Raw genomic sequence first — 24,401 nt, forward strand, 5'->3', positions numbered from 1 at the left:
GAAGTGTGTTTGGCTAGGCCTTCTGATCGGAGACACCGTCCGAAGGCAGGCTAGAGACCAAAGCGAGCGCTTCAGTCGGAGAGGTGGGCCAGAGTCGAAAATGGGCATCATTCCTCCTTGGTTAGGCCTTCCGATCAGAGATTGGATCATCCTTCTGGCTTGTTGTCTAGGTATTTGGGTCAACCCATGAGTTGCATGTTATAACATTATCTGTTGGGCCGAGCCTTTGTTGGGAAGCCGGTCCATGAGGGACCCCGGGTTTATGAACAAGACAGCTGGGTTCTGATTGGTTTGGCCCTCAAAATTGAGGAGTGGCGGATCGGCAGACTTGAGGTGGCATATCGAATCTTGTGTTGAGGCAAAGCGAGGTCAAGAAAGCACCAATTCGTTAGATTGTCAAAGGGAAACTTGGACCATTTTACCCTTATGGTATTTGGGTTGAGTGCTTCGTGTAAAAGAAACTTGGGAAATAACCAAGTGCCAATACATATGCTAGATGGTTGGTTGTGAGTAACAACCAAGAGGATTAGGCTCTCATTTGTGAGGTTGAGAGTTTTACTTAGAGCTAGAAAGAGGGAGAGAGAGGAGATGCTCTTTTGATTCGAGCCTTTTGCCATCTAAGATTTAAGATCGGCTAAAAGTGGCTTGTGATACATCTTGAGCTAATCTAAAGATCAATTTAGTGTTTATTCTCCTCTCCCAAATCTAAAGTATGAACTCAATCATCAATTGTTATTATATGTAACACCCTCGGTGTTACGCCCTAAACAAACTACTCAATCATATCATGAGCATCATGTTTATGTGATAATGTATGTGATGGGATGTGTAGATAACATTTTTGTAACTTCAGATGATCAATAAAAATGTTAAATGATAAGCTATTCCATAACTCATATGTATGAAGTAGGGTTTAAAACTAATTTTTATTGAACAAAAATGTTATTAAACATATATGTGGCGCTAAATAAAATTTGGAAAATGAAATTTGTGGATGACAATACAATACTTGCCATGGAAAAATAACAGTGCTAGCCAACATTTCTAATAGCCTAGAAATACAATTTGGAATCAAGTTTAGCTCAAAAATTTAGAATATTTGCAAGTATGTTGACAGCTAGACAATGCAATGTTTGGTGATTTATTTTGTGAAATTGAGTTAGGAGGTGGTGTTGTGTTTTAACTCGGATTGGTAGCCTCATATCCCCTCTAGAGCATGGTGAAGATGGTTTAGGTTCTAGGGCAAATGTTTAGTTTTTATAGGTGCTTTAATATTCATGCAAGATGTGATTTCAGGCTAGTTCACCGGGTAAGCACGGTCACCACGTCCCGAGGGCGCGATGTCACCACGCCTGCTCGCTATACGCATGCACCTTTGCGCCGCTGCCGACCCAGTTCGATGCCACCGCCGTCACGCACACGTGGTTGAGCTCGCCATCGCCTTGTCATTTATGGCACTATGGCCGCGCGGGCCATGCCGATCATGGACGCACATGCTTGTCCGTTGTGTTTACGCGTGCATCGCACCTAGATCACGCTGGCCATGTGCCGCCAAGGCGAGACTGAGATGAGCCCACTTGCCACCTCGTCTCTCTCTCCCTCTGTTGTCGTCGTTGAGCCATGCCATCCAATTGGCCATTGAGGGATCATTTCCATTTAATTTAGCACGTTTGCGGCTTCACCATCAAGTTCTCTCACTATCCGACCCTACCTAGCCATGAAAAAGGCACTACCAAGCTCCTATTTGGCGTTTTTCCCGCTGCCGTGCCAATAAGGCCACGTCCAACCGTGGATGAGGGCAGCCCTCCTACCGTCCCTCCCGAGCCAATTCACCTGTACCACTAGCTTCACCTTGCTTTCCTCTCCACCTTATGCACGTCAGTGGAACCGCTACCGCCTCCCTATCACCATTGACGCGACTGTGCCACCGCGGTGCTCCATCGCATGGCTCGCCCCCACATGGCCATACCTCATCCACCATCCTCCACCCAACCATCACCTATAAAAGTGCAATCTAGCCTTAATTGTGGGTTTTGGTGATAATAACAATGTAATTAGGGAACTAATGAGATTTATCGAGATAACAAGCAGAGAATTTATATTCGAGGATGCTATACAAAACGGAGGACCCCCTAATTAAATGTAGGTGGCTTCAAACTCAAAGGAGGTTTAAATTCTTTTATATATTGAATTTAAATATAGGAAAAGTCATACTAAAAAGGAGGGCACAATGCTTAAGCCAATATGTGCTACCAAGTGCTCAAACAACCACATGTATCCTCAGATTCACATCCAACATAGTCTACACTTCACTATTACCCTTGCTGTCTTACGTGGTGCGGCACTGACGCACTTGAAGAGAGTCTCTCCTGACCCCTTGGTCATGGGCTTTGGCTCTCCCGACCCCTTGGTTGCGGCTCCGGCTCACCTGACCCTTGGGTACGGGCTCTGGCTCGCCCGACCCCTTGGTCACGGCTCTGGCTCACCTGACCCTTGGGTGCGGGCTCTATCTCGCCCGACCCCTTGGTCGAGGGCTTCATCTCGCCCAACCTTAAGGCCACGGGCTTCGTCTCGCCTGACCCCTTCGGTGCGGTGTCCATTGAGGGCTGGGGGTATATATACCTTTTCCTTTCCTCCCTAATGGCTATCTATGATTTAAGTGACCGTTGGGGGCTGGGGAGTATATATACCTTTCCCCTTCCTCCCCAATGGTAACCCTGCTCTCTTCTTCCTCACTTCAGCACGCCCAAAAATAAAGCAGGAGCTCTCTCTCTCACTCTATTGTTAACCTCAAGCCCCCAAGCAAATCTATTGATTTCCCTATCAATCCTTGAGGAAAAAGGGTCCAAAACTTGATTTGAGAGCAGCTTCATTAATTCTCAAACTCTAAAGAGCACTTGGTTCATATTTTAGCCAGTGGTTGTGTTTGTTACTTTTGGAGCTTGGCTCCTAGCCGGCTAGAGTGTCGCCCGTGGAGCTTGCCTACTTATGTGGTAGCCTCAGGATACTTGTAACCACCTCTTACAGCGAGTAAAATCACCTCTCATCTCAAGAGTTCACTCTCTTGATGTGAGAATGAGGTAGGGCTACAAAGCCCTAAAGCCTTAGTGGTATACCTCAACAATATAGACTTAGGCAAGCCTTGGTGGCGAGCAGAACCACGGGATAAATCCTTGTGTCATCTTGTGCTTGTGTTGCTATACTTGTGTTCTTGTTGTTGAGGTGATTTCTAGAGTATGAGGCTGATCTACTTGTGTGTGGTGTTCCAACGGTCGATTTGTGATCTACTACACTGCAGGAAGCTAAGAAATTTATCCACTCAAAATTTTATTGCATAGATTTTGAACTATGAATTAATCTCTCTTGCAGGTAGAGCAGTGCCGCTGTGTGGTGCAGCAGTGCCACTGTGCAGTAGTGCCGAGCTCACAGAGTGGCAGTGCCACAGGTGAATTTGACTTTGGTTTGAGTTAAATTTTTATAGGCCTATTCACCCCCCTCTAGACATGCTAAAGATCCTACAAATGGTATCAGATCTAGGTTACCTCGTGTGTGCTTCACCATGTGAGGTATGGAGCCCAGGGAAGGATCTAGGGTTGTGAACCCATCAACATCGAGCAACACGCTTGTCCACAATGCCTACACGTGGGCCTCCACGATCACGCCGACCGCATCACACCAAGGCGAGGCCGAGTCAAGCCCACCTATAGTGCCCCTGTCTATCTCTTTCCCCCTTTCTCCCTCTACTGCCATCGTCGAGCCGCGCCATCAAATTACCCAGTGAGCGATCACCTCCATTCAATTCAGTGCATCCATGGTTTCAACATCATGTCCTCTCGCTACCCAACCCCTTCTAGCCTTGAACCTTGCAAGGCCAAGCTCCAATTTGGAGTTTTTCTGCCATCGTGCCATTAAGGCCGTGTTCGACCATGCTCGAGGGAAGCCCTCCTACTGCCCATCTCGAACCAATTCACCTACACCACTAGCATCGCCTTGACTCCCTCTTCACCCTACATGCCTTAGCCAAACTACTATCGCCTCCCTATAGTCGTTGATGCGACCGTGCTGCCACGGTGCGCCACCACATGGCTCGGCCACACATAGCCAACCCTTCTCCATCACTCTCTTCTCCAATCATCATGTTGGCTAGGTCCATGGTAGTCTACAAATACTCATTCGCTAGATGGTTAGGTCCTTAGGTGCCCTGGTTTGTTGGAGCAGTCGCGTCACCGTCGCAGATGGTCATGGACCACCGCAGCTCACTCCAGTGCGTCCTACCGCTCTGCGTTGCTGCTCGGTGTAGGCGGTTGGACCATAGTTGAGTGTCAACCTGACCGATGAGCCAGTGCGGGTCTCTAGTGGCCGACGTGGCCACCCCATGTCACCGCTCGCCGCGTCACTAGGCACGAGTTAGCCGAGGGTGCGCGCGGGGGAATTCCAGGAAAGCCAGGGGGTTAAGTGAGAAGTCTTGTGAGAAAGGGAAATAGCGTTAGGACTTAGTTGTAATTTAGGAGAAGTATGGGGTCTATTTTGCATAAGCGCCAGCGCACGCGTGATTCCCCCGCCGTGGGTCGTCTCACGCGTGGGCCGGTGTCGCGTGGGTCGCTTTAGCGGGTAGCTACGCGCGCGCGCTGGGTCACGCGGGCCGCGCGTGTGGGCCGCGTGGGATATTCGCTTTTCGTTTTCCTAAGGAATTAGAAATAGTTTTCTAATTTAATTTACGAGCTGATCTTTGGTAATTAATATAAAATTAGATAGGTGTCCAAAAATTATGAAACAAATTTTATTTGATTCTTAAAATTGTACTCTATCTATGGGTGTATTTAGTTCATATTTATAGTGTTGACATTAGTAGCTATTAAATCAATTAAGGATGCTTAATAATATTAAGTTAATTATTGTAGAAATTTTTGTGATAAATTGATGATAGTTTTGATCCTAAAATTTTTATAGTAGTTTCATTGTATTATTATGTTCTCACTGTAATTTTTGTAGCTTTAGAATAGACTAAACATTAGGGTAGTTAAATACTCTTTGTTTCAATATACATTAAATCACCAGTAGACATAAAGATATATCGTTCATTTGTAAAGCTAGGTGTTTGTTAGTTGAACCCAACACTTTGCTTGATAAAGATGATAGTTAGCTTAGTATCTTAGTCATTAGAGCTAGCTTAGCAGCTTAGTATGCGTATTCTTAGTTTAAGAGTTGTTGTTGCCTAAATGCTAAGTGTTGCATCATCATCGCATGCATATAGAGAACGAGTTGGCGGAGATCGTGACCACTAGCGATCACGAGTTTGAGGAGATCGTTGAGGAGTACAAGGAGGAGATTCTTGTGCAAGAGGAGGTCCCAGATCTGCCACTGACTGACTCAGATGACACCACTCCTGCCTAAGGCAAGCCCTAGTGCATAACCTCTATTTTATAATTCACCATATATATGTGTGTGTGTGTTGTGCTTTTACGTTACATGAATTTTATGGAAACCGCATGCATAGATATACCTGTCCTAAGAGTCTTACTAGTGCAGGTTTGAGTAGATGATATGCTTAGGTCATCGATAGCCTGAGTAACCTGTCGTTGCTCATAATAGATGATGATTATTATTACTCTCATAATAAAAGGATGAAAGGAAAATTGAGACCAGACAGGGATAAGGTATGGGTATTGGTGGGTGTAACAGGTTGTGTCCCGTAGCCAACAGAGCTTAGCTTGTTTACACTATTTTTCCTGTTCGTGTTGGTTAAGGACCATCCATTGTTGTGGATGGTAGTCAGGTCACAGACTTATTATCCTGAGCACATACTTGTTTATGAGAGCGGGAAGGTTTGTTACGCTCATATCGTGGGTTTCAGCTCTTTCCGGACCCACTGATTGAAGGCAGAGAAAGGTGGAGGTCTAAGCACTATACTAAGATCGGGTCTCAAATGTGGGGGCTTGGAGTCCAAGTTTAGACGGGGACCTAGACCCCTCAACAGCAGTAGAATGAGTTGGTCTCATTTGTGCCTGGGGTACAAGCGAGGCTTGTGTTTCGAGGTACCCAGCTGGGATACATTAGTTCACGAATCACCGTTTTTGTGAGACGGTACGGCTTGGCTATGGTCTAGCACCGTAGTAAGAACTGAAGATGAAAGATGGTGAAATAGTTATGATTGCTCAACCCTTGCTTGAAAGTAGAACAGGTGCTTACCTAGCAAGGTTAGCTAATGAAGTAATCATAACTGCTAAAAAAATTGACTGTAAGGATGAACTATTAGTAATGCTTTCCGTAAATAAAAAGAAAACAACAAACCCATATTGCATATCATATCCTTGAGAGTCGGAAACTATTCCCACTAGTTGGGTAAATCTTGCGAGTACGTTATATACTCAGGGTTTATTTTACTTCTGTTGTAGGAGTAGCTTTTGTGTGGAGGATTCTTATGATGGGCACAGACGGATCCTTGTATCGTTTTCGCTAGATGTTTATTTTCATTTCGTTGTTTAATTATCGCACTCTGAACTCTGATATTGTAATAAATAATTTCTAAGAACTCTTATTATATGAAATGGACTAAATATTGTAAGCTCGTACTTATTATTGGATTCTGGAAGTAAAACGTGGATTGTTTCGAGTTCTCCCTTGGGGTGTGCTCGACGGAACTGTCCTCTGTAGCTCACTTTCGAGGTGTTTAGAGTCTAGTGGAAGACAAACGCCTCCAAAAATGTGTTATTTTGGACGGTTCTGTCACATTATAGGATTAATGCTAGAACTCAAATCATCAGATATATTCACCACAAAGCAACTTTAGGGTGTAAATCTTTCATTTATCTTCTTTTGATAAGATGTCATTATAATGCCAAGCACAACAGGATATGAGCAATAACATGCATTTCGAGACATATTTTTCTATATAATAACTTATAAAGCCAACAAATGACATGAACCCGTTACAAAAGCATAGGAGATGTCAAATATAATACTCTCTCCGTCCTATAAAGAATATAATTTTAGGTTAAGTTCAAATTAAACTATACTAATTTTAACCCAATTTATAAAAATAATATCAAATTTATGACTTTAAATAGATATACTATGATAATATATTTCACAATCTAATGATACATACTCCCTCCGTCCTAGAAAAGAAGACGTTATGGGATGTATGCAGGTCAAACTTTCTCAACTTTAACTAGGTCTATACAAATACGTGCAACATTTATATCTTCAAATAAGTTTATTATGAAAGTACATCTAATGATATTAATTATGTATTATAAATATTAATATTCGTATATGTAATTGGTCAAAGTTAAAAAAAAAAGTTAACTTCTCGGGAAGCGAGAACGTCTTCTATTTTGGGACGGCGGGAGTATGTGTTTACTATGATAAATATTATTATATATTTTAATAAATCCGATCAAATTTAAGATTGTTTGACTTAACACTATTTAAAATTACAAGATTTATAGAGGAGGTAGTATAAGTTATACTTTTTTGTAGTTCAAATAGGTATATAATATGGCTATAGTTATATGTAACATACCTTGAGAAAAACGGGTTACCAAATGTGCGATATGCCCATTGGGCCACCTTCGTAGGAATACTCCAGTGTTAAGATTTACGAAGGTCGAGTTTTGTTTTTACTCCATCCGTCGCTGAATAGCTAGATTATGTGTTAAGTGAAACTTTTTAAACTTTGATCCAATTTATAGAAAAAAAAACATCAAGTTTTATAATATCAGACTAGTATCATTAGATGTATCATATAATATATTTTTATAATGTGATCATTTTATATCAAAGATGTTGTTACTCTTTTCTACTCCCTCCGTTTTTTGAAGTGTCGTATTTGGGTTTGGTGCGCAGACCAAGGTGAAGATTAAATCTGAGATAAGGCTTCCCGTTTCTGCGCTAAACTCCGTTAATGCTGCTTCGTACTCAGCGGTAGGCGATTATCCGCAGCCCTCGCCAACGTCCCGCACGGCACTTGCTACTGCATGGCTGGCATGCATTTAATCGCTGGAGGAAGGAACGAGGCGTTTGTTACTCGCGACTCTACCAGCGAAGCAACCAGACCAAAATACGACATCTATTGGCGACTCTTCCTCAAAACCAAATATGACACTTAAAAAAACGGAGGGAGTATAAAGTTAGTTAAATTTTAAAAAAAAATTGACACGGACTCTAGAAATTGATTTATCTAGGAATAGAGGGAGTAGATGTCTATATGACTTTGGTTGGAGCGCTGGAGTGTCTGTTGATCTTCAAAAGATTTTTTTTAACTTATCTTCAAAGAAATTTGATGAGCTGGTTAACAGAAGCTACTTCTTCACGAACCAGCAACGATACGAATCAGCCAACCGAACAGGCTGATAAAGACGAGTGTAATCGAATTTTCTTGGCCCCTTACCACGTTGGGCCGGTGTGACGGCCATCTAAAACAGCTAGTGAGTCGGGCCTTTTTTCTTTTACTTCTTTTTTATTGGGAATTGTTCACCCTGGAATTTGGATTGTGGTCCAGTACACAATTGATAACGGTCCGAGCCGCTTCCTTCCTTGGGCCTCGCCTAAAGCATGACTGGAGTTTTGTATTGGGCTTTCCATCCATTAGCCGATCCAAGAAAACTGGAGTTTTGTATTGGGCTTGATCCATTGGCTACTCTCAAGGCCCCAAATCTCTTTACCTCCCCCTCCCCCCCCCCCACCCCCTCTGCTTTCACTGATGAACTTGGACAAGTGGCGCCCGTTGACGAGGCCATGCTGTCACAAACAAAGTCCATTTGCCCCCTCTCCTCTTATGCGTCTGATATGTTCTCCATTCCGTCCCTCTTACAGCGGAAGAAGACACCAAGAGCAGCGACACTTCAGAGAGCAGCGACGGTGCTCGTGCTAATCGTCATGCCGGGGCATCCCAGGCTGCTGTACAATGCAATGGCCCACCACTAGTGGCGAAGCTAGAGCAAAATGGAGGGAGGTGTAAGGATAAAGAAACGATAAAATATAATTACCAAACCGAAGAATTCCACGAACAATATTTTAAGACAAAAAAATGAACCAATAAAAAAATACAAATATTACCTTTAACCTTCATCATCAAATCTACGACCTTGCATTTTCAAGAAACGACGAACCACGGCCTCATTGGTGACTTTCAACAGCTCTTCTTTCTCCACATAGCAAATAAGGCTATTGCTCATATATCACCAATGCGATTGCGCAATTCTGTTTTCACAATTTTCATGGCTGAGAAACACCTCTCAACTGTAGCAGTAGCAACAGGTAGCACTAGCACAAGCTTCAAAAGTCGATAAACCATTGGATAACATTCGTGTTTTCTAGTCTTCACCATTGTTTGAGAAAGCTCGGCAACAGTTTGTAGGTTGGAGAACCATTCATCATCTCTCACATCATATATGTAGAGGCCAAGCTCGTGGTTAAGATCCCTCAAATTCCCAGAATCAAAATCATGTGGATAAAGCTTCGCTAGGCTCATCAAATTTTCTATACCAAAATCATGGAATGAGTCTCTTGGACTACAAGCTGTTGAGCAAACAAGCAATTGAGAGCTTGTCTCATTGAAGCGGCTGTCAAGCTCTTGAAGTAGCCAATCAATAATATCATTAAAACAATCTACTTGATAATAATGCTTGTTTGTAATTCCAGATTTATGCCTCCGCTTCTTTGGATCAATATATTCATCTTCCATTTCCAATTTGCAAATATCATTCTTGTCAAAAAATCCATGCACATCATCTAATAGTTTCACCCACTTTTCTAAGTTCATCCAATTGGCACTTCGTTGCTTTCACACATTTAATAGCATTCACTATGTCCTGATCCTTCCGTTGCAATGCTAATGACAAGGTATTTGTGATTCCTAATATAGTCAACATGAGATGCAAATAGAAGACAAAGTCAAAAGACTGGAAGTATCGTAGAAGGTTTGATGCTTGATCTCTAATTTTCCAATCCTTTTTATCTTTTTCCATAATTTCTACTACCTTGACTATTGTAGGAAACATGTCAACCAAACTTTTGAGAGATTTATAATGGGAACTCCAACGAGTATCTCCAGGTCTTTGAAGACTTTGCTCTTGATTTAACCCTGTCCCAACCTGAAGTTGCCCGCAGCCTAATGCTTTACTCATTTTTTCAAGATTAATATCTCTAATCATGTCCCTTCTCTTAGATGATCCACCCATCACATTCAATAACATAGAAATCATAGTAAAAAATTCACTAACCCCTTTATGCTTTCTCACAATGGCCACAAGGACTAATTGAAGTTGGTGAGCAAAACAGTGAACATAATAAGCTGAACTATTTTCTTTCATGATCAATGATTGCAAGCCGTTGAACTCACCTCGCATATTGCTAGCACCATCATATCCTTGGCCTCTAACTTGCTTTTGGCTTAACTTAAGATCAGCAAATAATGCATCAATAGCAGACTTGATACTTGCATAATTCGTTTCTTTCACATGAACAAGACCAACAAATCTCTCTTTAACAATTCCACATTTATCCACATATCTTAAGACCACTATCATTTGTTCTTTCCAAGAAACATCTCTCGACTCATCAACTAGCAAGCAAAAACCATCATCCCCAATTTCTTTTAGAATAGAGTGTAGCACTTTCTTTGCAAAACAATGCACAATATCCTTTTGTATTTCAGGAGCAATCAAAAAGCTGTTATCCGAATTTTTTATCTAATGCTTTTCTGAAGGTCGGATTTTGCTCCTCTGCAAAATTACGAAATTCCCTGAAGTTCCTTTTATTTAAGGACTTCTTCGACTCGTCGTGGCCCCGAAACGGCAATCCTTGCTTCATCAATATTCTAGCAACATCAATAGACCCATTCAAATGAGTAAAAATAGTCCTTAGCAAATTCACTCACATCACGGAAAGCAACACCAATGTGCTGTTTTGTTTGTAAGAGATCATCACATTTCTTCATTGCCAGATAGTGTGAGCCACCGACATTACCAACATGATTTTGTAGCCTTTCCTTTCTATGATAGCCATTCCAACCATTTTTAACAAATGCTTCATATCCGTCATCCTTCTTTTCTCTAAACAAGAAACTATAAAAGCAATATGCTCTATCTTTGGACTCACTATATTCAAGCCAACCTCCAAACTCATCGAACCATTCTGGAACAAACCTTCTTGGAATTCCTCCAATATCTGTCACAGGAAAATGAACTGTGCGAGGTTGGCAAGGGCCATTCTCCAAGTACTTTCTTCTCACCCTCTCTCTAACATTAGGATGATAATTATCAATTTGTTTCCTTAGTCCTTGATCAGACTTAATCTCCTCCTCCCAGTTGATATCATCCAAATGTGAATTTCTAGCATTATTGCCGGCTCTAGTGCTTTCCTTTTGTAAAATCGTTCCATTAATTGACCTGTGGAGTAAAATCGTTTCATTAAAATGATCGTATGAAAAAGAATACCCAATCATTAGAACTTTCTGATTATATATATAACAAATCAGATTAATTAAGAAAGAATAAGTGAATACCTTGCTTCTGCTAATCAGTGGCTCGTAAAGCATCACCAATCAGACCTGGACAGCACTTGATCGGTGCTTAGAATAAAAATATTCGTTCTGACCTGTAGAGAAGGGGACGGCTGGGAGTGGGCACACGCTGACACGCGCACTGGCGCTAGGAGTCTGGGACGTTGGCCGTTTTTTACCGCGGTCACGCGGTGGCGCCCGGCGCGGCGAGGCGAGGATCGTCTGCCAATGCTAGCGGGCGGCGGCGTAGGCTTCTGTCAGATCGTGAGGGAGGGGAAAGGGCACTGGAGTCAGATCGTGAGGCAGGCTATCGTCAGATCGTCGGGGAGAGGAAACGACGCGCGTCCGTGGTGTTGTCGTGCTGTGCTGCTGGCGTAGCGGCCTGGACGCGCGCAGGACGTCTGGACTGCTGCCTGCTGGGGGGTTGCATAAAGGGCCAAGACGTGGCGGTAAGCACTGATTTTTTTTTTTTTTTTTGGGGTTCATCTGCACCCACTAGGCCTTACTGGGCTTCGCCCTGGCCGCCACGCCACAAAATCCATCGAACATCCCGTGGTACACGGAGTAAATTCAGCCCACCAACTAGTCTTTCCACCCTATCAATCTCTGTCCTTGTGTAGGCCCTCGGAACGGTAGTTCCAATCATGGTTGGAATCTCGAGCGGCCCGCTGGCCACTGTCTCCAGTCTCACGCGTTTCACTGTTTCAGGCTCTGAGCAGCACTGTTGCTCTCAACACTCAACAGCTTGCACACACTACGAGACGAGAAGAGACGACGTTAGCTTCAAATGGACCCAAGACGACGAGACGAGAAGAGAAGAGAAGCCAAACCTCGATAAGAACACGCCAGGCCATGCCTTCTTGGCTCATTAGATCACATCAACGACAGACAACAGCGCGACCGGGTTGTTCAGCAGCGCGCTCAACGCTCAAGCCATTCTCCTTTCGCGCTGCACCCTTTTCTCCACCCACGAAGAACGCGCGCGCTCCGCTTTTCGAAGTGGGATCGATGGCATGAGCTGTTTTGCCAAGTGGTTGCGGAGCCGTACGTACTACCACACGGCGACGATGAGCTGGGGAGACGATCGTCGGTGTCGTCGCCAGCGCTCGAAAAAGATGTGTCGGACCGGGCCGGGCCCTGGGGGATTTTTGCAGCCTCGCCTCGCTCGCGCTTCGCCGTGTCCGCGCCTTTGCCGGCAAGGCGGTCCCCGCGATGGAACGAAAGCAACCGCAGATGGCTTGTCAAGCGCCGATCCGTACCACGGGCCACGCCCAGATGGCCAGAAACCAGAAGCACTGAAGCAGGCTCATGCAGCCTGTTCGCTTCCTCGTAAGCGATCGTAAATTTCCAGTCGGGAATAGTATTTTTTCTCTCACACCAAACCAGCCAGCAGTAAATAATCCACGATCGTTTACCCGAACAGGCTGATGGTGGGTAGTGCTATGGTAATGGTTCAGCCTTTGAAAAGAACGTACTAGGGGCCTGTTTAGATTCCAAAAAATTTTACGTAGTACCTGTCACATAGAATCTTACAACATATGCATAGAGTATTAAATGTAGACAAAAAAAAAAAACTAATTGCACAGTTGGGTGAGAAATCGCGAGATGAAATTTTTGAACCTAATTAGTCCATAATTAGACACTAATTGTCAAACACAAAGAAAGTGCTACAGTAGCCAAAATTCAAAAAAAAAATTGGATCTAAACAGGGCCTAGGTGACATCCGGCAACTGACGCGAGTGAAGGTGGCATAGGAGCCGTAGCACTCTACTCCGCCAAGCAAGCCGTTCTGTCACATGTATCATCCGGCAACTGTACATGTTTTCCTGTCGATAGACCTGTCACGGAAAGGGTTTGAAACTTCGGAAAACCACGCCGTGAATGAAGCTGCTGCGGATATAAAATTTGCGTGTAGATTCTAGCCGATAAGCCATAAGTTCAAATGGACAGGCTAGAAAAAAGCCTGAACTTCTGGGGCCGTTTTTATCGGCAATTGGCTCCGAGCTCTATCTTGGTCTGTTTTTTTCAGCCACAGCCATCTTGTTTGTAATGCGAATCCTTGCAGCTTGAGATCGTTGATCCCCAATCCGCCTAGCTGCGTCGGCTTGCACACTGTGGGCCAAGCAACCATGCACTTGCCCTGTACTGAAGCCTCTGATCCCACCCAGAAGAATTTCCGGCAGATGGAGTCGATTTCCTTTCTTGCCCAGCCTGGCAGGTTCTCAGCCATCACATAGATCGGTACTGATCGCAGAACTGATTTAATCCATACAAGCCTTCCACTGCGTGCCATAAGAGAGCCGTGGCATGGTGGCAGTTTCCTAGCGACCACTTCAACCATAGATTGGTAGTGCTGCTTGGGTATAGCTCTGGTCCTGAGTGGTAGACCGAGGTACTTGGTAGGGAATTCCTGCACTTGGCATCCAAGAATAGCCACGATCTCGTCAATAGCTTCCTCCCCGCCAAAGATAGGAGCCACTGAGCATTTGGCCAGGTTCGTTTTGAGCCCAGACACCTGCCGAAAACCTCTCAGTATCTCCTTTACGGCCATCGCTTCTTGCCAGTGGCGAAGCTAGAGCAAATTAGAGGGTGTTGCATTTGTCTTATAGGTATAAAAATATAAGCTAAAACTATGGTGAAATTTTGATTTTAGTATTGGTTTTTCAAATTTTGGTGGGTGCATGTGCACCCACAAGCTACAATGTAGCTTCGTCTTCTTGCACAGTTGGCCTGATGAATAGAATGACATCATCGGCACACAGGCTGCACTGGTACCTTATTTTCTTGCGTAGGACACCGTCACGTAGGAGCCCGTCGTCGACGGATTGTCTGGTCCGATAACAGTAGGCCCAGAAACAGAAGGCACACTATCAAACGGGGCCCGTTCGGCCCATGCTATCTTCGTCCTGCAGCCCTGCTCCCCCCGTATAGGGTCCTGTACTGTTGCCATTTGAAGAAGCTTTATCGCCACGCAGAGAAGAGTACACAGTATTTAAAACTCCGTTGTGCTGCCATGCGTGTCGTCGTGTCGAGTGGTAGTAGGTACACGTACATGCATCCATGGGGACTGCAACAGGTTGCCTTATTTATTTGTGATGGGCGAACGCTGTGCTGTGCTGAACCGGAGTTACTGAAACGACGGTTCTTTAATGGGGGCACCTCCTTTCTTTGGCGGAACATGAGTAAAGATTAGCATGCAGCCCGCGTGCTTTCGGCCCGGTCCGAAGCACGGTTGCATGGCCCGGTCCGAAAACGGCCCGGCCCGTACGCGACCGTGCCTCGTGCCGGCCCGGTGCCCGCTGCAGGCCGTGCTTGGGCTGTCAACAAGGCACGCCGTGCGGCACGGCCCGGCCCGTTTTTCTAGGGTTGGCCCGGTAGGGCCCGGTAAGCCGGGGGGCTATATAAGCCAGCCGGCCGTCCCCCCGCGCTGCCGCGCCTCATTTCCCTCCCCCGGCCGCCGCAACCGTTCCCCACCGCGAAACCCTAGATCCCACCCCACCTCGCCTGCTCGTCCCGCCTTGCGCCGCCGCCCACCGCTCGCCGCTCGACGCCGGCAAGGACTCCAAGATCCACCGCTCGCCGCTCGTCCTGCACTCCGACAAGGTCTCCACCGCCGGATCTTGGAGATCTTGGAGCTCTCCCTTCTGAGCCGTCTCCACCGCCGGATCTTGCTCTCCTTTCTCGTCATCTTCCTAGTCTCCGGCCGTATCCTGAGCTCTCGTACTGTCTTCTTCCTTCTCCCTCCCTCTCTCTCTCTGACCGGCAAGGTCTTCACCACCGTGCAACTTGTTTGTCACCGTCTGTCGGGGAGTGGTGCCGCTGCCGCTCGTCTTCTTCTCCGTCTCTCCGGCGCCGGGCTCCGGCTCCATGCAGGTAAGCTGATCTCCACGCCTCCAGCCCTCCACCTCCACTCTAACCCTAGATCTAGCCCGTAGCCTTGAATCTTGATCTATTCTAACCTCTCTGCTCTCTCTCTCTCTCTCTCTCTCTCTCTGACTCTCTGTTTTCTTTTTGCATTGCAGGTCACCGGCGTTAGCTGGTGCCGCTAGATCCGTTGAGGAACGGTGCCGAGAGCTGAAGAAGAGGCTGTGCGGTAGCCATGGCCGGCTCTGGTGACGACGATGGTCCAACCATCAATGACGAGCTCAGGTCGTTGGGCCAGATCCCCGACGACGAAGACGACATGGGCGATGCTGCTCATCTCTTGTTCGGTAGGAGTGCTCCTCCGACCAACCGAGATGATGGTGCTGATGGTGGTGCGCCGGCGGCTAGTGCTGCTGCTGGTGCGTCGGCGGCGGCCCCTAGTGATGCAGCTTCACTCGCTTCGTCCACCACTGGTACTGGTAAGCGGCGCTCCCCTGTGTGGGCTGACTTCGAGGAAGTCAAAGAGGTAGTGGATGGTGAGCAGGTTGTTTCTGCTATTTGCAAGCTTTGTCGTCATCGTTTGTCTGGTAAATCTGCTAATGGCACTGGTCACTTAAAAAGACATCTAATATCCTGTAAAAAGAAAGTTGATAGGGCTAATGCTGTTCAAAGTAGGCTTGCTTTAAACCCTGATGGATCTTATAGAAACTGGGAGTATAAGCCTGATGTTGCTAGGCATGAGCTGATTCGTTTGATTGCTAGATTGGATCTGCCTTTGTCTATTGCTGATAATGATGCTTGGGATGATTACATTCAGCGTGCTCACAATCCTAGATATAAGAGGGTCACTAGATTTAGCACAGCTAGAGATCTGTCTAAGCTATACAATGAAAAAATGTTGCACCTTAAAGCTGCTGTTATGCCTGGTGTGTCTTCTGTTTGTTTGACATCTGATATCTGGTCTGGTAATGCTAAGGAAGATTATATTGCTGTTGTTGCTCACTACATTACTTCTGATTGGGAACTTAAGAAATCTGTTATTGGTTTTAAACTGATTGAAGTGAGTCATAATGGCATTAACATTGCTGAATGTATCTCTGGTGTGCTTAGAGATTGGGGCCTGCTTGACAAAGTTTTCTCTGTTAGTCTTGATAATGCATCTTCTAATACAACTGCTATGCTTGCTTTGACCCCTTTGCTTGATGGTTACCTGGGCTATGATGTTGATCCTTCTGATCATACTAAAAAGGTGTATCATGTTGTGCATCAGCGATGTGCTTGCCATATAATTAACTTGATTGTTAAATCTGGTTTGAAAAGGCTTAAACCTTGCATAGAGATTTTTAGAACTGCAATTAACTTCCTAAATTCATCTAATCAGCGCATTGCTCAATTCAAGGAATACTGCCAAGCTAAGGGGATGCGTCCTCGTAAGTTTTGTTTGGATATGGATGTTAGATGGAACTCAACCTATCTTATGCTTAAACATTTAATGCCATATAGAACTGTATTTTCTGTGTTCATTAATCTTCAGTTTGGCTATCCTCTGTTGGTTGAACAGCACTGGTACATTGCTGAAAAGGTGTTGCAGTTTCTTGAATTGTTCTATGATTCAACTGTTGCTCTGTCTGGTGTTTATTACCCTACTAGTCCTTTGGTACTGCATCACATACTTGAGATTGCTAGCCACCTGCATGACTATGAACATGATTCTAATCTATGTAATGTTGTTGCTCCAATGAAGGCTAAATTTCTTAAATACTGGAAACATGTGCCACTGTTATATGCATTTGCTTTTGTTCTGGACCCAAGGGCTAAGATGAGAGGTTTGCAGAATGTGCTTGACTTGCTTGCTCAGAGTAACAATATGAGTTACATTGATTATCTTGCTGAGGTCAAATTTGAGTTGCATAAACTGTATGACAAGTATGAATCTAAGTTTGGTGCAGCTAGGCCAGCTAGGACCACCCATCCATCTGGATTGACAGGTAAGAGGAAGCAGGCATGGGGCAAAATATTTGGAGGATCAGTTTCTTCTGGTCCTTCAAGTACTGCTGGATCATCTGCTGTGCCTCCTGGTCTCTCTGAGCTCACTGTTTACCTTGACAGTGACAATGTTGTGGCCTATGATGATGATTTTGATGTCCTGAATTGGTGGCATGAGCATAAACTAACCTTCCCAGTTCTCTGTACAATGGCTAAAGATATTATGTCTGTCCCTGTTTCAACAACTTCTTCGGAGTCTTGCTTTAGTCTTACTGGCAGGATCATTGAGGAGCGCCGACGTCGATTGGGACCAGACACTGTGGAGATGTTGATCTGCGTGAAGGACTGGGAGCTTGGTGAAGAGAAGGGACAGCATACAGTGGAGGATGAGGAGTATGAAGACTACTTCAAGAATCAGTTTCTAGATCATGACTCTGGTGCTAGTGGAATAACCACTTAGGCAGTTAGTGAGAGTGAGGCATTGAGTCTGAGTGAGAGAAGACATTTGAGACACTTGGTTTGTAATAACTTTGAACAATTGAACCATTCAATAATGAGCTGGCCGTACTCTTTTCCTTTGTAGGGTTTTATCTCACGAGGTGTGAGTTTTACCTACAAAGGTTTTTAATGAGGCGGCATTGCACGAACAGCTCAAGTTTAAACATATTTGGCTTCCATTTGCTCTATTGTGAACTGATGAAATGTGATTATGTGAACTTGTGACTTGTGAGCTATAGCTATGATATCAAGTATGAAATGTGAATTCTGAAATGTTTTTGTGATTTGTGAACTTGTCAATTGTGAAAATGAATTTGATACATGTCCTGAACTGTAGATCTGTTGAAATGAATTTGAAAAAGGTGTTTTTTAAACAGCGGGCCACGGGCTGGCCTGATGTCTTAATGGGCCCCGTGCTGAACGGGCTGGCACGGCCTGTAAATCGGCCCACGGACCGTGCCTGGGCCTGCAAGCAAACACGGTGTCCCATTGGGGCACGGCCCGGCGGCACGCCGTGCCAATCAGGCCCGTGCCCTTACGGGCCGTGCCTAGCCCGGGCCCGGGCCGGGCCGTGCCGGGCCGGCCCGTTGCTCAACTTTAAACATGAGTGAGTGGCAGCTACATTAGATAACGGGCCTGTGTGCCCAGTCACAGCAAAGGCCGCCTCCTTTCTGCACGATCTCGATCTGGAGTACTAGTAGGTTACCTCACCCAGAAAGACGAGGCCTTTTGCGCATACTTCTCATCAGAAAGCCGAAGGGGTTTAGCCTGGCATGAGTGAGTGGCAGCTACATTAGATAAGCTAACGGGAACCTCCAGTCGCCCGTCCATTAGCGGCTTTTAGGTGAAGAAGATCAGATGCGTCATTTTGGCAGTCTTAAGTTTCGGTGACGATCATGATTACCATTTGACTACTTGCCCCGTTGGCCCAGCCAGCAGGCATCGATCCTGAACCCAATTTGGCCGGGAGCCTGGAAGAGAGTTTGAACTTTGAACGCGGTTGTTGTTTTCCGTTACGTTAGGTTTCCTCGATGACACTAGCTAGTACCTAAACTAGCAGCTAACTTTTGTCCTGACGCTTGGGTCAGTCTGATCGAACGGCCTGTTCGCTGGTTGGTTTCTGGGCTGGTTTGGGCTGGCTGGTGCTGGTTTATTGTGAGAGGAAAACACTGTTGGCTGGCTGGTTTGGGCTGGCTGAAACCAACAAGCGAACAGGCTGGAAGTCTAGTTCGTTGTTGTTACTAATATACGTATAGGTTTGTTCCACCCTGCACGTTAGGCTGGTCTTAAGTATATGTGCACACGAGGAAAAATAAGAACGCATCCAGGATTTGGCATTGACCTGTTGTTTTCTTTTCCGTAACTTAAGCGAAGCTCCGAAAGTTTGGTCTCCTCCCTATTACGTGTGAAGAAGGCACGAGTAAACCACACGCACTCTAAAACTAAACTCCATTAACATAGGAAATACTACGCTGACCAGCAGTCCGTCCCCTGCACCTGCACGTTTGTACTTTGACGGTTGCAATTGGAATAACAGTATCTATCTACTAGTACGAGTAGCACTGGATCCTTAACCGTAAACTACGCGCCACTTGTAGAGATTTTGTAAGTCTGCGCTGGATTTGATCCATGACAAATGCATGCGCTCGCGCACTCATTTCAAACCCAACAAAAGCATAAACCAAACCACCCCAAAATCTCCCAAAGGGTGCCTGCCCTGCATGATTAGAGAGGGTCGTCGCAGGCGGTGGCCTGATATGGACTGACGGCACGGCCGCACAGGGTCCCCATCCGTGCATGCCTGGACGCGAACGTCCTGCGCTGCGTGCCGCGTCTGGCCTGGCGGGCCCGGCTCCCCGCCGCGGCGTGGCTTCCATCTCGCACATGCGCGCACGCGGCCGCCGGCAGATCAGCAGGCGATTAACACAAGGAAGGGATCGCTGCCACTGGGGTCAAAGGCCGGACTGGTTTTTTGTTTCTCTGCAAAGAATCCTGATGGCTTGTGTGGCAGAACCGCCTAATCTAATGCCTCACAGGAGTGCTTGTCTTCCATTAGACACTAAGCACTCGAGGGAGAACACTAAATTACTCGGTTCCGTCGGACACACCCCAAGGGAGAACCCGAAAATCCACATTTTTGCCATCAGGATCACAAATGAGAGAATAAAGCTTACATCATTCGTAACCATTTCTTACATCACTTTTAATACAACATCAGAGTATAATATTTATTAATATAACAGCGGAATGTAATCATCTTATCAGAGTTATGAATAATTTAATGTACAGCGGAATTTAAACATGTGAACAGAATTATAGCAGAAATAAACATCTATTAATGACATGATGAAGTATTGATATATAACTACGACAACAGATTATGAAACTTTCATTTATAAAAACATTGGGAGAGAGTTATAAATAAAAACTACGATCGCGACGTAAAGGAATCCTCGCTGAGCCCACTAGGAGGAATCCACACACAAGGGTCAGCTCTAGCATCAACCTGTCACCTGCAACAGGGGGAATAAAACCCTGAGTACTCAATTGTACTCAGCAAGACTTACCCGACAGGAGGAAAGAAAAGACTCCAAGGATATGCAAGGCTATTTGGCTTGTGGGTTGCATTTGCAGGAAGCATTACTAAGCGTGCGTCCTTATATTCGATTTTTATTAATAGCCGCATTGGTTCATTAACTAACCATTCTATGTAAGCACCTGTGCTACTTTCAAGCAGGTGGTAAGCAATCAGATTTCCTTTTCCATCTTTCATCTTTCATCTTCAGTTCTTACTACGATGCTAAACCGCAGACAAGCCGTACCGGATAGCCCGGCGATTCGCGAATCAATGCCCCCAGCTGGGTACCCCGAAAACACACGCCCTGCTTGTACCCCGGGCACAAGCAGGACCAACCCATCACTCTCCTGTCCCGGGTGTCCAGGTCCCCGTCCAAACTGGGACTCCAAGCCCCCGCCCCTGAGTCCCGGACTCAGTGCGGTGCAAGGACCTCCTCCACCAAAACAAACCCTAACAGTCGGTCCGGAAAGAGCCGGATCCGCGACAAGAGAGCAACAAGTCTTCCAAGCGCCCATACACAAGTATGTGCTCGGGATAATAAGTCTGTGACCTGCCTAGAGTCATATGCAACGATCGGTCCTTAACCGACCAGACAGGGAATAACTAGTGTAACCAAGCTATGCCCCGTGTCCACGGCGACACAACTCCTTACACTCACCAATACCCAAACCATATCCCTGCCCGGTCACCATTTTCCTTTCCACCATTTTGATATTTTCCAAGTGATAGTAATCCAATAATATATTTTCTATCTCTCGCGAGTGACAGGCAATCACTCGACTTCTACCGGAGTCCTGTAGCATAGCATTCTACACGATCCTGTCATACTAGTAAGACTCTTAGGAATAAAGATATATATGCGAGTGGTTTCATTCAACTCCTTGAAACTTAATGCACAAATATAATTTAAACTGTAGAAAGTAGGGGTTATGCACCGGGGCTTGCCTGGGTAAAATATAACCAAAAGTTAGCATTCCATCTTCGTGATATGACCACCATAGCATCATCTTTCAGCTACTCCAGTTGATATCATCGATCCACCGTCGTTCCTATTATGATATGTATTGATGCAAATGCATAGATGTAAATAATCAACGATAGCCGAAATTCTTAGAAATCCAATCACGCTTCCAAAAGTACCATTTCTCCAGCAACTCCCGATGACACCACAATCCATCGACGTCCCTCCGTCGGCGTTGAACTCACAGTACTCGGCAAACAGACACCATTAAATATTCACATAAATTCAACTGCGTTCCAAAAATTATGAAACTTTATGGATAGGTGGGGTTCGATTTTAGATGAATTTAGGAAGAAGAAGTGATGGAATCGGAGTTAGCATAGTGGAGATATTAATTGTGCAAGGTGGCCGCTAATTAATCATGAGGAGAGAAAATGAAACGTGATTAGTGGCCACGTAGCTGCCGCTGGTTATTAGAAAGGGAAAAGGAATAAAGAAATTGGTGGCGTGGATTAATGGCTCATGACTCTTGACTTTATGTGTATAGGAGCTGAGTTGGTTCACGGCTTTGCTACTAGCACATGGCATAGGACAAGCTGCTGCTGTGGACTTAAACAAAGAGCAGAGTGGGTATACGGCAAGGATTCTTCGAGAGAGACACAGAGAGCACCGAGCGTTTGTGCTCCTCAGCTCGTCCACCATGGACAGCCTGCTAGGACTTTCGCCTGATGGCGATTCCTGGCCATGACTTCCAAATCTAAGGGCATGGGAAGGTAGAAGGGAGGTAGGGGATGTATGGGGACTATCTACCATGGTCAATTACAGCTTGAGGAAGGAGATCAACAGAGCGTAGCCCTCCCAGGCAAGAACAGAGAAACTCGATTTAGAGAGTAAGATGGTGAGCGATGGAGTGGGATGGCTCAGCAGGCTTAGCGTGTCCTTTATAGGCAGGAGATGCGGGGTTGGAGGTGGAGCTGGCATTTGGCTAGCTAGTCATGTGAATTGGATTTCACGTGATGAACTTGGAGTGGGTCTTTGGTCATGAGTACATTAATTCAAATGATAGACTTTGAGTGGTCTTTGGACTTGACGAGCACGTCAGGACTAGAGTGTGCTTTGGGCTAAACGTGCTTGGTGGTGGGGTGCTGATTCATGCATGCAGGTCAAGGAATTAATGGGGAAGGAGACCACAGGTCAAGAAAACATTAGAGAATGAGAAGATCAATTGCAGATTAGCTACCTCAGCTGATTATTGCAGCTCGGGAGAAATCGATAGACGCAACATTCACGAACAAGAACAGAGAAACTTGATTTGAGAGAAGCAAGTGAGCAGTGGAGCGGAACGGCTCGGCGTAACCTTTTAAAGACAGGAGACGCAGGAATGGAGAAGCAAAGACGCGACAGCGACGCGTCATAAGGTTAGTGGCTAAACTAGCTTGCTTAAAGGTAATAAAGCGACACGGGAACGACAGGTCGTTTCGGATGAACAGTGTTTTCTGCGGAGCTACAGTGTTTTCCACGCGTGAACAGTGTTTTCCACGCGTGAACAGTGATTTCTGCACTGCTACAGTGCTGCGCTGGAAAATCTGCCCTGATGCAGCTCTTGTCGTGTTGAAAATCTGCTCTGTTGTCGTTCTGACATGTTGAAACTCCTGCTGCTACAGTGCTCGACGTGCAAGACGGTGCCGGACGCAGTGAACCATGTTGGATTCCAGGCGCGTATGGTGCACGCCGAAAAAATAAACGAAGCTGCTGCGCTCTCTTTCTCGTCAGTTCGTGCTTAACAAAATAAATCCGTGAGTTTATATATATGTATCGTTCTATTTATTAATGGATTTTATTTTATTTATAAAAGTTGATTTTCATGCTTAATCTAACCGAACAAAACGTTCTCTATAATCGTCGTCGGATATTCCTGAATATTTCTACGCACTGCGTAATTTATCTTGAACGTTTATTTGAGTCCACGAAACTAAGTCACATAGGATTCACTTATCGCATTAAGCACGTTTAATTAAAAACCCGATAAAACTTGATTCGGAAATTTTTCTTAGGCCTAAATCGTGGTGCTAAACAAGTTCATAACACCAGGGGTGTTACAACCAACCCCCCTTAAAAAGAATCTCGTCCCGAGATTCGAAGCAAGAACAAGAAGAGGGGAAAACGCGATCACATTTCGTAGATCAGGGATTACATGACTTCGAATACTAAACCACACGAGGATCTAGGGATACATGGTTAAGAGCAACCTGGTACAACCAAGACTTAATCCAAAGTCGAGATAGACGAGGGCAATGGAGAAACAACAAGATAATGATTATCCAAAACATAGCGTAGCACCAACAGATCCAAAAACAGTCGACGGAGAAGTAAAACATTGTGAACCCTAAGGTTGCCTACCCCAAGGGAACTTGAACTTTTTCGACGAACCGGATCCCTTCTTCTCCTCAGATTACACCATCACCTCGGACTAATGAACCTAATTCCACGAGGGATGACTAGATCTCGTAACTATGCTCCGAATACGGGGGAATGGGGATGAAGAAGAAGAGCAAGAACCAAGGGGATTTTATAGTGGCGAACGGTGGGGAGCAACACACCGGAAGTGGAGATGGAGTGGATGGGATACACAGACGCTTCATGCTGTGGAGATAAGGTCGGACATGGTGCGCTTCCTACATGAGCGGCAGAGGGGGAAATAAAGGAGAGGAGAGGGGGACGGGTCCGCTCGACGAGGCAGGCGTGCGGGCGGTCGTGTCACCAAAAGAAGAGAGAAAGGAGAGGGAAAGGGAAATGAGGGGGGGGGTCCGGTACAGGGAACGACGGTGCGGGGTAGAGAGCCGACCGAACGCCAGGAAAAGGAAAAGTGCACAGTGCACAAGGACGGCGAGTGCGGCACAATGCTGCGGCCACGCGAGAAAAGGAAGCTAAAGGGCCTGACATAGACGACGTTTACAGGGCATGCAACGAAATAACCCGGCATACATAGCGTTGTCAACTAAACACAG

General features: G+C 45.6%; 1 protein-coding gene, 1 long non-coding RNA gene and 1 pseudogene across 2 annotated transcripts; 1 reads left to right on the forward strand and 2 right to left on the reverse strand.

Annotated features, from left to right (window-relative positions):
* Positions 1 to 9,062: 9,062 nt before the first annotated feature.
* LOC136461208 (uncharacterized) lies at positions 9,063 to 14,057 on the reverse strand (annotated as a pseudogene).
* Positions 14,058 to 14,689: 632 nt separating this feature from the next.
* On the forward strand, positions 14,690 to 18,031 carry LOC136459562 (zinc finger BED domain-containing protein RICESLEEPER 2-like). Its single transcript, XM_066459402.1, has 2 exons — positions 14,690 to 15,379; positions 15,529 to 18,031. Exon 2 carries the CDS (start codon positions 15,606 to 15,608, stop codon positions 17,814 to 17,816), a length of 2,211 nt encoding a protein of 736 aa, XP_066315499.1. The 5' UTR covers positions 14,690 to 15,379; positions 15,529 to 15,605; the 3' UTR covers positions 17,817 to 18,031.
* Positions 18,032 to 19,422: 1,391 nt separating this feature from the next.
* LOC136459563 (uncharacterized) lies at positions 19,423 to 22,097 on the reverse strand. The gene is made up of 3 exons (XR_010760226.1): positions 21,573 to 22,097; positions 21,378 to 21,481; positions 19,423 to 20,367 (listed from the first exon to the last, which is right to left on the reverse strand). It is a non-coding gene; the product is annotated as an uncharacterized lncRNA (long non-coding RNA).
* Between the last annotated feature and the right edge of the window lie 2,304 nt (positions 22,098 to 24,401).

The sequence above is a fragment of the Miscanthus floridulus genome, chromosome 6 (genome assembly GCF_019320115.1).
Source record: "Miscanthus floridulus cultivar M001 chromosome 6, ASM1932011v1, whole genome shotgun sequence".
NCBI lineage: Eukaryota > Viridiplantae > Streptophyta > Magnoliopsida > Poales > Poaceae > Miscanthus > Miscanthus floridulus.

Excerpts from the sequence above, each read along its gene's own strand:
- LOC136459562 (XM_066459402.1), top strand. The coding sequence starts at position 15,606 with ATGGCCGGCTCTGGTGACGACGATGGTCCAACCATCAATGACGAGCTC.